We start from the raw sequence: 12,957 nt of genomic DNA on the forward strand, positions 1-12,957 counted from the left end.
TTATTCCCTCTTCCTGAGAGCCTGGCAGCTGCCAGCATGTCAGAATTCAGCTTTGCTCTCCCTGGGCACCAGCTCTTTAGCCAGGGAAGCACCGTTTTCCCCACACTTCTGAGAAATCTTGAGATGGGTTTAAATTTAGGTCGGCTTTGAAAGAGAAGCTTTAAAAGGCATTTGCAAGGAACAAGGGGATTGAGGCAAGTTGCAGAAGTGGTAGGACAACGAAGCTATTTGGCTTACCCAGATGGTAGTGCTTCCATGCCTAAGGGGCATTTTCAATATTGCTTTTTTAATTTAGCTTAATATGACACTTAATATAGGAGAATTTTTGCGGATCCCATTAAGAGGTTTAGTAGCTCGCTTTTCTCTTTGTGTATCTATCAACAATTGTTAGCAGTGCTACCTCTTGGCTATAATCTCTAGTAACTTTGTAACACTTGCAGTACTTAATGAAATTATATGAGGTAATAGGACATTTAACATTTTACTGTGCTGGTCTCTTTCATTTCCTAATACTAGCTTAGTTCCTCTTTGAATTGAATCCTGCTCTTTGGTACAATTTTCTTGCTCATGGGTAAATACCTAGATTACATTTTATTAAAATTGGTGTTATCATGGCAGTGTGTGGGTAGTGCATATACAATATACTTATTGCAATGTGTTTTTCAAAGTAAGAGTCTCTGTTAAAGCTTTACATGAATCTGTGTGGTTATCCTTGGAGGATACCATGTCAGAATTCAGCTTTGATCTCCCTGGGCACCAGCCCTTTAGCCAGGGAAACACCATTTTCCCCACACCTCCTTGCATGGAGGTACAGTATTCCACTAGCTTCTATCAGGATCTTTGCGTATCTCTGCTCCCCGCTCACCCCACCTTGCTCTGGCTTTTTCCTTTTCAGACCCTGCTGGCTTATGGCCTTCCTGTTTCACAAAGTGTAATAACAGATGTTAAAAGGATAGTCTCAGGTCAATTTACAACTGATTTAAGTATTGAAAGAATTAAAGGCAAGCCCATCTCTTCCTCCCCAAGGTCTATAAAGCACAGAATCAATAGCAGTGTTTTAATGAGAAGCCACTGTTGCAGGGGAATGGAAAGTATTTTAATGGCTCTGTAGTCTTACAGCTGTGCTGCGGCAGCACTAGGCTGATCATGCCCTGTCGGTGTGGGTACCACTGGGAGGGGGCCCTGTTTGCTGACCGCGCTTCCTGCTCTGTGCTCTGCTCTTTCCCCTTGAGACCTGCTGGGATGTTTTGGGTGCACAGCTGGACTGGAGATTTGGTCTCGTTAACGCTAATGTGAGCTGAAGGCTGCTGGCACTGTAAATCGATCAGCTCCTTGGTCTGATTTGCACTGTGACTCTCATGAGCGCTTGTGATGGGGTGGTTTTTTGTAGTGGTTTGTGGGTTTTGGTTTTTGGGTTTTGGGTTTTTTTTTTTTTTTTTAAAATGGGGGAAAAAGGCCATGGGGCAGGGTGAGCGAGCAGGGGTGGAGACTACTGCTAGTCCTGGCTGTGATGGTCTGGGGTGGTCACTGAGCCATGTCACAAGTTTGGAATGAGGCTCTCCAGGAACAGAGTGACTTGATTACCCCGCAGAGCCTGATGCAGAAAGCATGTGCTAACAGTGATGCTGTGCAAGAAACAGTTGAAGAAAAATGGTTCTGGAATAAACTTTAAACACTAAGTTTGTTTATTTTCTTGTTAGTATTTAATCTCCTGTTGCAGTCAATGAATCTATGTATAGAAAACGTAGAATGGAAGGTGGATGTTGCTGTGGACATGCAGTCAGTTAATTGATTTCTGATTGCCAGATTCTCACTAATAAAGAAAGCACGTATTTGCATTTATGCATTTGTGTATATGCACTTGTGTTTATATTTTGTATGTATGTATATGTTTATATTACTTAAGTAGCTACCTTCATGTCCATAACTTCATATTCTGCATGGTATGGAATTTTTTCTTCAGATAAAATTTACTGCTTTCTTTCCTGTTTTGTCTTTACTTTTAGACCTGAGCTTTTCAGCTGGGATAAAGTTCTGAAGATGTCCCCAGTTGAGAGACTGGAACATGCTTTCAGCATAGCAAAGAACCACTTGGGAATTGAGAAACTGTTGGATCCTGAAGGTGGGGTATAGTTCTTTTACTTGACTAGAAGCTCTTTTGAGCTTTCTTGAAAGAAATTTCTTCTATTGACATTTACTATGAATACAAATTCTAGTAGTTTTGTGCAATGGTATTTCATTTCAAGCCCTTAAATTTGGGTTTGAAAGAATGTAATTTGTAGGGTAAGGGTACATCTATGCATGCATATGCTTTGGCTTCTTGAATGTTAAGGTTCAGGTTGACTTACCATTCAGAGACAGTATACAGAAGGTGAAGTTGGTACCCTGGCTTTGTTTTATTGTAGGTAGGAGTTCTGCCGCAAGCATCTGTGCTTTTCAGATGAGGTAAAGCATTATGTAGAATGGGATCATTTAAGAGCTCATGATCTTTTGTTCTTTATAACTACACTGCGTAAGCAGTAGCTGCTAGTGTTGTGAGTACTTACCGTGTAGGAATGCTTGCCAGGAAACTTTTATGGCTCCTTTTTAAAATCCTGAGTGGTTGCTCTGCTTTGAAGTGAGCCTCCAAAGATTCATTCTGTAAGCAAGCTCTCAAACTTTATAGATTCAAGCACTGCCTTCTGTTTAAAAAAAAAAAAATTAACTGAATGGGTAGCACTCATAAACCGAGAGATAGTGAACCTGTGAGTCAGTGAAACTCTTCTCCATATGAAAAGTAAGAAAATGAACTGACCAATGCTGGGAGTGGGGATAGAGCCTAAGTGGAAATGTTTGTTTATACACAGTACTGTCCCTGAACTGCATTTCTGTGTGGGAGATGCTCCAGAATAATTTTCCTCCAGAATAAAAACCCAGTTTTTATTCCTTAGTAACTTCAGGTTTGGGCTCTTACTTCAAAAAGATCATGCTTTTTAATGTGAATTCACTTCAAAATGTGGAAACTTTTTTTTTTTTAATTTTTTCTCCTTCATACTGCTTTCAACATATGTCAAAACTGGCCTTTTAACTGAAAGCTTACTAAAGGCTGCTTAACAGGACAACCTGTGATTTACACTATATGTAAAGTCTTAACTGTATTCTAAGTAATGATTTAGAAAAGCAGCTTCTTCATTTATATTTCCCCATATTTTATCTTTTTGATGCAGATGTTGCTGTACAGCTTCCAGACAAAAAGTCTATTATTATGTATTTAACCTCTTTGTTTGAGGTCCTTCCTAAGCAAGTCACTATGGAAGACATCCGGGAGGTGGAGACCCTTCCAAGGAGATACAAGCAGGAATGTGAGGATGGAGAGTTCAACATGCAGCAGGTGTGTTTGTCATCAAAGTCTGCCTTGCTTTTCTTGAGTTGTAATCTTAGCTGATCTGCAGGCTTGTCCGTCATCTCTGGAACATGCCTTCTATCTTGGGCAACACAGTTGGGAAAATAATGAAAAATCATAGCATCTTCTTTGTGATTGGCTTCAGTTGTTCTGTCTTCCTTGTTCTTCTTTTCTGATTCACGTACAAAATCCTGTGTGTTGAGGTATAAAGTTCCATGTGTGTTATGCTTCTTCCTTCTGCTTCTCTGTCTTGCAAGCTGGAGAGGGTGGCCCAAAATCTTCAACTGAGTTTGCTGCAGGACTTGTGGTGGTAGTGGTAGTGATGGGTCTTTGTTCCTTTAACAGCGGATCTCACACCTGAACAGGATTAAAGTTGTCTTTTCTATCCAGGTTCTTTATTTTAAAACAAAAGGTCATTAGTGGCAACTGTGGCCCTTCTCATTAAAATGTAGCCAACAATTACTTTTAACATTTTATGAATTATTAAAAGGGATCTTAGTTGTTCTACTTTTAGTATCATTTGGGAAGCCATCTTCTGTGTGCTTCTAAGACATCACTTTTCCCTTGGCTGCCTAGGCTGTAGCACTTGAAGAGGAGCAGGGCAGTTCTAGAGCAGAGACTCCCAGCACCGTGACAGAAGTGGATATGGACTTGGATAGCTACCAAGTTGCTCTGGAAGAAGTTCTTACGTGGTTGCTGTCAGCTGAGGATGCATTTCGGGAACAGGAGGAAATATCTGGTGATGTTGAAGAAGTCAAAGAGCAATTTTCCACTCATGAAGTAAGCTTCTTTTGAAAATTTATTTGCTGCTTTTTTTGGGGGGGGGTGGGGAGAAGCTGCAGAACTTCCATTTCCTAGTCTTTGTCCCAAACATGACATTCTGTTTCTCTTGTCTTTTTCTGAATTAAAAGCACCTCTAACTGAATGTGATGTGGGTTTTTTTTTTGTTTGTTTGGTTGTTTTGGGTTTTTTTTTTGTTGACAAATAATAGCTTCTTGAAGGTGAAATAGATCTTTTTAGGAGAACTTAGTGGAATGTGCTTTGAAACTTTAATGTTTGGGTTTTTTTATCAGCTTTCGGTGGCTGGCTCACTAGTGTCTGTAATACAAAGATAGTCTGATCCAGGCTGATTTGTACTTCTCTGCTGCCAGCTACTAAAAAGCCTGGTCAGCCTTATGTCACTTGCTGTTAAATGAGGGCAATGCGGAAATTGATAATCATGCCAATTTAATTCAGTGGTCTCCCTGTCATAATTAGCATAGTTTATTTCAGAAATGTGTGTTACTTCCAAATTATTGTTGTTTCCAAATTATTTTGGTTTGGTTCTGTTCCAAGTCTGAACAAATGTTCTAATGTTGCTAAAAGTTGCAAGTGTCATGTTAGATGTTTTAGTTTTCTTCTGTGTCAGCTTACTGTATAAATTGAATTTAAAATCTGAATGCTGATCCATATGAAGAACTTTTTTTTCCTTGTGCTACAGTTTTAAAGCCATGAACCAAAGGAAGAGGTGTTCTAGATTTATAATGTTATTAACTCATAGGGTTCTATTTGCTTTCCTACGATACTTTTCATGGTGCAAGCTCATTCTGCAGCACTGTTTCAAACATGACAATGTATTAGGACATTTACAAGTTCATGAACTCCTGTAGGAGCTCACAGGTCATGGTGACGTGGCTGGTTGTACTGTTTTCAGGCTTTTATGATGGAACTGACAGCGCACCAGAGCAGCGTGGGCAGTGTTCTGCAGGCTGGAAATCAGCTGGTGGCCCAGGGAAATCTATCGCCTGAAGAGGAATTTGAGATTCAGGAGCAAATGCTGCTGCTGAACTCGCGCTGGGAGGAGCTCAGGGTGGAGAGCATGGACAGGCAGTCCCGGTGAGTAACCCCATACAAACTCTTCTAGAGCTGCAGGACCGACCTCTGGTGCTTTCTGCATCTCAGAGGAGTCAGTTTGCATCCATTCGTAAGATTTTTTTTTCCCCCCCAGAATTAACTCTTCAGTTTGTGACATGAAATCCACCTTCTTCCTACTTTCCAAGGTGAAACAAAAGAAATTAATATAACTGGGGTTTTTTGATTCTTATATAGAAGCATTTTGTGACTTATGTTATGTAAATGTGCCAGACTAAATATATAGTGTCTACGTGCAGTAGTTACATAAATGTGTTTTTAATATTGTTTCAGTAGTTTAAGTTCCTCAATAAAGCATACAGTAGATATGGATAGCTATGTGTGTTCACACAACTAAAAAGCACTTAGAAGAATTTTTTCCCACCTGTGGGCTATCAAACTAAGAGATACACATCAGGGGAGAAACTGCATTTTGTTGCAACTCTCAGCAGAGGCTATTAATAGCAAATCCCTGATGCAAGAAACAATCCCTGATATAAACTGCAGGGGGATACTTAACTGTGTTCCTTAGCTTAAGGGTGAAAATTTTATTTGATGATAGCTGACTGGTTTATGAATGGCCTTGCTTCTTTCCTACAGGAGTTAGAACTTAGTCTCTTTCCTTGGGAAAACTTTCTGAAATAACTGTCCCTGTGCTTCCCCCTGCAGCCTGCATGACATGCTGATGGAGCTCCAGAAGCAGCAGTTGCAGCAGCTGTCCGACTGGCTGACGGTCACAGAAGAACGCATTCAGAAGATGGAATCTCAGCTCGTGGCGGAAGATTTGGAGTCCCTTCAAAAACAGCTGGAAGAACATAAAGTAAACCTTTTTGTCTGTTATGCAATATGTATGGGAGAAGTATTTGGAAGATGTGTACGTTGGTGGGTTCCTTAGCTGAGAAGTTTGATTGTGTCAGAAGTCTATATAGCTGTGTGCTGAGGGGCTGCATTTGATGTTTGGAAAAGGATGATGATGGGGTAGAAAGGAATTGGAAGTTTCTGGAAGAGCTTTCTTAACTGAACACTTGAGCACTCATGACTGTAGCAGAAACTGTTATCTTCGCTTCATGCCGGAAGCGAAACCTGTAGGGGAAATTGTGTTAGCCTCACTTTGTGCAGGAAGTGAGACCTCTCCAGGTAAATTGTTGGTGTGAGGGACAGTATGAAATGTATGGTGGACAAACTTGCCTTTAATGACTGGCAGGCATTGCTAAAGCATGCTTGAGACTTGCAGATTAAAATAATGTGGGAGTTAAAACTATCAGGAATGGCCGCCCAAATCACTGATTCCAGTCCCTGCTTTTACAGGGATCACATCCCAAGGGGGCGCGTAGACACTGCTCTCTGATGTGCACAATGTTTTGGAAGTGGTTTGTCTCTCAGTTAAGTTTCTGGATGGGAGTCCAGCCTTTGTAGTCCGCAGTGGTTTTTTAAGGAGAAAGATGGCCTTTGATACTTGTCATGTTTGTGACTTTGGTTTTCATACTTAGTGCTGAGGTTTGACCTTCTCCCCAGAATGGGACATACTTCACAGGGCAAGAACTGCAGGGTATTTTTAGTCTGTGTAACTTCCTGTCCCATATTTGCATTCTTTCCTCTGTCTTCAAAGCCCGGGGAGTTTGAGGTGTATTGTTGACGGAGTAGCTTAAGGTATTTTGGGATGAAAAGTTATATTTACAGTACTGTAAAGGCATATTGATCTTGCAGAGATATTTCGGAGGTAGGCTTTAACCATGGAATCTGTTCTTCTAGAAGTTGTATGAATATTTAAATCTACAGAGTTTCAAACTAATCGGAACTGTATGCTGTCTGCAGTTTTCAACTATTGTCTTCGAACATCATGATCAGTTATAGCACTGTTGATACTTATGAGAATTATATTGTCAACTATTAAAAGCAGAATGTTCTTAGTGATTTTTTTCCCTGTTTGGCATGCCCTATGGTACTTGCTTGTTAACAATGATAGCTTTTTATAGAAACACTTAAGCTCTTACCTATAACAGTAGGCATATAGAAAGTCAATGCAGTTGTCATATGATTCTCCTAGTCAAGTATGGTGCATACAGCTTAAAGCATTCCTTCATGTTTTCCAGCATTTTAACAGAATGGTTTTGAGTTCATTTCTAGCAGTCTTTTGCTTATGTTTATTTAAACTGTGCAGTGATTCCCAGTGGTTAAATCTGTGCTTAACTGTTGAATGTGAAGGACTTTAGCACAGCAGTTGTGTTAGTCAGTGTGGCCAGAATAGCAGATTAGCAAATGTATTCAAAGTTGGTAACCTCTGATTTGTTCTTCTAGAGCCTGCAGAATGACCTAGAGACAGAACAGGTGAAGGTAAACTCCCTAACACACATGGTTGTCATTGTTGATGAAAGCAGTGGGGAAAGTGCAACAGCTATTCTGGAGGAACAATTGCAGGTAAAATGTTAGAGTCCTCTTTTTTTTTTTTTTTTTTTTTTTTTTTTTTTAAACTGTAGTAGCAGGCACTTAAAACCTTTGCATATAATTGTTAATCAACATTTTTGTGTTTAAAGACAACTTATCCTAGAATTATCCTAGAAAGACAACTTACACTAGAAAGGAATTTCAAGTAACATTTTTTTAGAAGTAATTAAGAATTACTAAATTTGCACGGGGTTAAAGCTGCAAAAGTACTTTGGTGATTTTCAAGCTCAGTTCCTGATGAGTCAATTCACATTCCCAGTGACAGGCACTTTTGTAGTGTATACTTTCAGCAGTTTCATTAAAATGGGAAGATGCACAGTATGACTCTTATTTCACATAAGTAATTTTCATTAGGAAGCTAAAATCTGATGGGAAGAATATTTAAAGACATCAGCACAACTTATGTAGGGAATATCGTGTGAAGTATTTTCCCATTTTTGTCAGAAGTTAGACTGTAACCTGAAGTATAGGGAGTGTGAAACAGAATTTATCGAAACAGAAGTCATACTACTTTGTTTGCTCCTTTTGAAGCCGATCAAATAGCTCACTGACTTCAGCAAGAGCGGAGAGAAGGCCATAGGTGAATGCTCTTGAAAGCTTTAACCTCCAGCTTTGTGCAATACAACAATGACGATCACTGGCAAGGAGGAAGCTATAATGTAGAAGGAGGTTACTGTGAAGTAGAAATTATGCTTCTGAATATCTGATTTTTGAGTTTCCTTGTGAGGCTCGTGAATGTTCATGAGTGTTTCCTGCTTTTGTAGAGGCTTGGCGAGCGGTGGACAGCAGTTTGTCGTTGGACTGAGGAACGACAGGTCAAGTTGCAAGAAATTCAGCTTTTATGGCAGGAGCTGCTGGAAGAGCAGGTTAGTAGCTCTTCAGTTACCAAGAGTGACTGGTTGATTTGTGGAGGGGAAAAAAACAACCAAACAAAAAAAGCCCCAAACCCCTTAGGGTTTAACAGCTTTCAGAAAAATGCCTTGAGAAACTAGATTTTGTGTTCTTGTTCGGGTTCCCAGTGTTTCTTGAGGAGTAGAGTAGCTGTGCAGCGCAAGAGAAGTACTTCCCAAAGTTTAAGAAAGAAAGTTTATAACTCCTTATGAAATAATTTCCAAGGTAGCTTGCAAAATGGCCAATAAGTGGGAATATCCATGATAGCAAAATGATAATGAGTCATTAAGTATTTGGTGGTTTAGTAATGACAGCAATTTTCCTAATTAAGATATATGTGCTTCCAACAGGGATACATGTACACAATTGTGCAATCAACTAATCAATAGATACTGTTTTCAAAATCAGTATCATAAAACATTTGGTCAATATAGCGAAGCATGCAGCTCGTGTCATTTTGCTGAGTTTAGGCAAACAGTTGAATTGTGAAGAAGATGGCATTGTGAGTTTTTTCTTGCTTTGGTACCATGCATTTTACGTATATATTAAATGTACTTCTCAAATACAAATTAACGGATGGCATAAAAAAATATGGTAATGCAACTGTATGTGTTAGGTTTGCATGCCTAGTGCTAGAGCTTGTTTTGTGTCTCAGCATAAAATATTTGCTGGCTTTTCCTTTGAAAGTTTTACTTAAATTGTTTTGTTTTCTTAAATGACGGTATTTATCTCTGTAAGCTATTGTTTAAACTCTACAGTACACACAGATTGTTTAGACATTTGAAAGAAGTAGAACAGTGCTGATATAGCTGTTGCTATCAATTACAGCCTGGTTTCTTTGACAGGGATGTTTTGTCTGCATTTTTGGGGGTTACATATGTATTTCTCCCTGACCTGTCCCATATCTATTTGCAGTATATTGATAAGCTGAATTTGAAGCTCATGTGATCTTCTTGTTAATATGGACCCAAGGTTCAGATTCTGGTTTATCCAATGCCAAGTATCTATTTATATATATTTCTTTAAAATACTGTGTTGGCCTATGTGTACAAACATACAGAAAATTGTGTGCTAACATTTTCTGGCAACTCTTGGGCAAGATTAGTCTCCGAGTTGAAAAAAGGATTCCTCAAAAATCCTCACTCTGTATGTCCAGGTACAGACTTCAAGTGCTCTCAGTTTTGATGACCCTACGTGAACATATTTCTGTCCCCTTCCACCCTTGTATTTGTCTGGGGAAAAGTGGCCACTCATTGGCTATTACAATACTGTTAAGTGTCTCATCTTCTGTTGGAGTTGCTTTGCATTCAGCTTTTTTTAATTTGTATGTAATTATGTTGCTCTGTAGAAGTGAAAAAATTAATCAGTGTTTATTTATGTAGAATGTCAGATAGCAAGTAATGAGGAAATACGAGTTTATTTTAGGTGTTTTAGATCAGACTATGTTTGCATTCGTTGTTCAACTCTGAACTATGCATTTATTACTAACAGGTTTGAATTACAGTTCTCTGTCCTCAAGAATTATCAAGTGACCTACAAAAATTACAATTTGAAACTAATTGAAAACTTTAATACAAACTTTGTTAAGACAAAAGTGACTAAAACATTCAGGTACTATCACTTTCCATTTCGCCCAACCAGATGGAGAGATGAGCAACAGTGATGCATCAGCCTTTTTGTGGCTGCCTAGAAAATTTTTGGAAACCACATTGCCAAGTCAACACAATTCTTACCACTCAGGAAACAAATTCCTCAATCAGTGCCAGATATTTCTTAGCACTGTGATAATTATGTTTCAGTTTTCTAGGGAGAATTATCTTTGACTGCTGATTTAGCAGAAATTAATTGAATACATTAAAGGGTTTTTAAGCTCCTCTTATGCATAAAATACGTTGGCGGGGATGCCAGTGTGATTTTTCCAGAGAGTATGTGGTGTTACAGTTTTGTTTCTCACAGCCTTATGGCATTTCCACTGCCATCATATTTGCTGTTTGTACATTTTGCATATTGGTTTACATTGGCAATGTAAACTGCCTTATCCCTTTGGCCCAAAAGTTGCTGTAGTCAGTTCTGGGACAATGCCAAAAATATACAGCTAGACTGAGGAGCCTAGTGGCTGTTGTGAAGTGTGTTGTTCAAAGAACAAAAAGGTCTGCCTTGCTGTATCTTTTTTTTTTTTATTATTTTTTAATTTTTCTTAAGACAGAGGAGTAGCAGTACACCAGTGGCTATGCAACTGCTTGATAAGAGTGCTGGGTATTCTAGTCTATGGAGATGGCTGTGCAGCAGCAGCAATATGTTGCAGCGTAATATAAAATGTATAAAATCCTTCCTGATACTTCGTGGCAGTTATTGCTGGAGTTTCCATAGGAGTGCTTGTGTGACTGAAGAGAAGTGAGACCCAGTACTGGTTTCCTAGAAAAAAGTGGAAGAAGTCCAAGATCCATTCCAGCTTTCAGCAGTTAATGAGACAGTATTTGCTGAAATTATTTTGCAACTGAAAGTAGGTACAGTAAGCAGGGAGGTGACTAATTATTATCCGAGTCTTTGACTGACTGCCTGGATTAAAAGAGCTCTGAATTATCAGTGTTGTAGCTTCTGTGAGAAAATGTTTGTAATGGCTCATTTTGAATCACAGAGAAAGAAGGGTGGAGAATGAAAAGAAGCATATATTTTGATATATTTAATTCTAATGTGAGTCCTACATCAGCTTTATGGTGGATATCTGGTTGCTATAAATAACTTCAGGGTGTGCACTCTGATACATTGAGAAATGGTTTTGTTGAAATTGTGCTGGAAAGTATTACTTCGTTCCCTGATCTGATATTTTTTTGTCCCCTTTTGTGTATGTACTATTTTTGTTAATGCCAACTGAAATTCCTGCATATAAAGACTACAGAACTGTGCTTTGAATGCAAAGATCTTAAAGAAAGAATTGTCAATAGCTGTTTGACAAACTTGGTATTTTCTTGTGCTATTTTTCTTATGATCTGCAGTGCTTATTGAAAGCTTGGTTAACTGAGAAAGAAGAGGCTTTGAGTAAGGTCCAGACAAGCAACTTCAAAGATCAAACAGACCTGAGTGTGAATGTTCGAAAACTAGCAGTGAGTATCGCTCTCCTGCTCTATCCTGTCATGTCTCATAGACTAAATGAATGGCAAATTACCAGTTTGACCCCAGTAGGAGCTGTGAATGCATGATACTTTGGAAGCCAGGACAATATTCTCTCCTTGCCAGATTATTTCATTTGAATTTAAAAAATGTGTACAACTTCATGGCCATTCCAGGTTGGCGTGCCAAACTTTGAAACAGCTATCCTGGGTTTTTGACAGGGTTTGGAGTTTATTGCAGGCCACCAGTCAGCTGTGTTTTCCAAAGTGTGGGTTTGTGGTTTGTGGTTTTTTTTTTCTTTTTTTTTTTTTCTTTAATACATTGGTGCGGCTTGTACCTGAACTAATTGTTTGTAGCTGTCACTCAAGAGATACTGCTGACTGCTCTAGGAGCTGTTTCAGGGATGTGCTCTTTTTAAGAGTGTCTGTGCTTTGTTGTACGAGAGAACTGTTTTGAAACCTATGATGCATCTGGCTCAGGTAGTACGTTTCTCTTGCCCTCCGCCTCGGAATTAAAAGCTAAGGGGTGGCAGAATACTTGATGTTGTTTTTTAATGTTTTCTTTTAACTTCAGATTTTGAAAGAGGACATGGGTATGAAACGGCAAACACTAGACCAGCTGAATGAGCTAGGTCAGGATGTGGCCCAGATCCTTGGGAATGGCAGAGCATCCAGTAAAATCGATCAGGATCAAGAAGAACTAACTCAGAGGTGGGACAGTTTGGTTCAGAAGCTAGAGGATTACTCTAACCAGGTACTTAGCAAGGCTTTCTTACTTGTTAGTTGTTTAGATGTCTGTATGTATGCAAACCTCATTGATACTCTCAGCAAAATTGCCCAGGCGAGTTCTTGGCATCAGGCTAGAGAGGTAGGTGAGTGCTCTTTCACGTGGGGCTGACTTTATCTGCTGCCAAAGCTGTCTTCGTGTTTTGGTCTTCAAAACCCCAAGTTGTTAACCTGACTAGTACTATTACTCCTTTCTCACACAGATTAAGCTTCATTTTTCTGATGAGTAAAGCAGGCTTGCCATGTATTATCAATCAATGCAAATGCCTTTAAACATTATAAGAGTGCTGGGACTGGATTAAATCTGATACTAAAAGAAAACAGAGACAAAACCCAAAACCCAGAATAGATAAATAAATGGGAGTCATACAAGCATTTATGCTCTGTGAGTATGATTTCTCATCTGTTGAAAATAGAGTAGTTGTTTGTTTGCTATGTAACGATGATAGCCAA

The 12,957-nt window shown here is 39.1% G+C and overlaps 1 protein-coding gene across 1 annotated transcript in view; it reads left to right on the forward strand.

The window, feature by feature from the left end:
- UTRN (utrophin) overlaps positions 1-12,957 on the forward strand; it is a 408,114-nt gene that overhangs the window by 93,910 nt on the left and 301,247 nt on the right. The window contains exons 7-15 of the mRNA XM_075707799.1: positions 2,007-2,122; positions 3,207-3,370; positions 3,959-4,162; positions 5,076-5,257; positions 5,942-6,092; positions 7,571-7,690; positions 8,482-8,583; positions 11,605-11,712; positions 12,293-12,472. Of these exons, the coding sequence (XP_075563914.1) occupies positions 2,007-2,122; positions 3,207-3,370; positions 3,959-4,162; positions 5,076-5,257; positions 5,942-6,092; positions 7,571-7,690; positions 8,482-8,583; positions 11,605-11,712; positions 12,293-12,472 (1,327 nt within the window). The remainder of the gene's footprint in view (positions 1-2,006; positions 2,123-3,206; positions 3,371-3,958; positions 4,163-5,075; positions 5,258-5,941; positions 6,093-7,570; positions 7,691-8,481; positions 8,584-11,604; positions 11,713-12,292; positions 12,473-12,957) is intronic.

The sequence above is a fragment of the Pelecanus crispus genome, chromosome 3, assembly GCF_030463565.1.
Source record: "Pelecanus crispus isolate bPelCri1 chromosome 3, bPelCri1.pri, whole genome shotgun sequence".
In the NCBI taxonomy this organism is placed as follows: domain Eukaryota; kingdom Metazoa; phylum Chordata; class Aves; order Pelecaniformes; family Pelecanidae; genus Pelecanus; species Pelecanus crispus.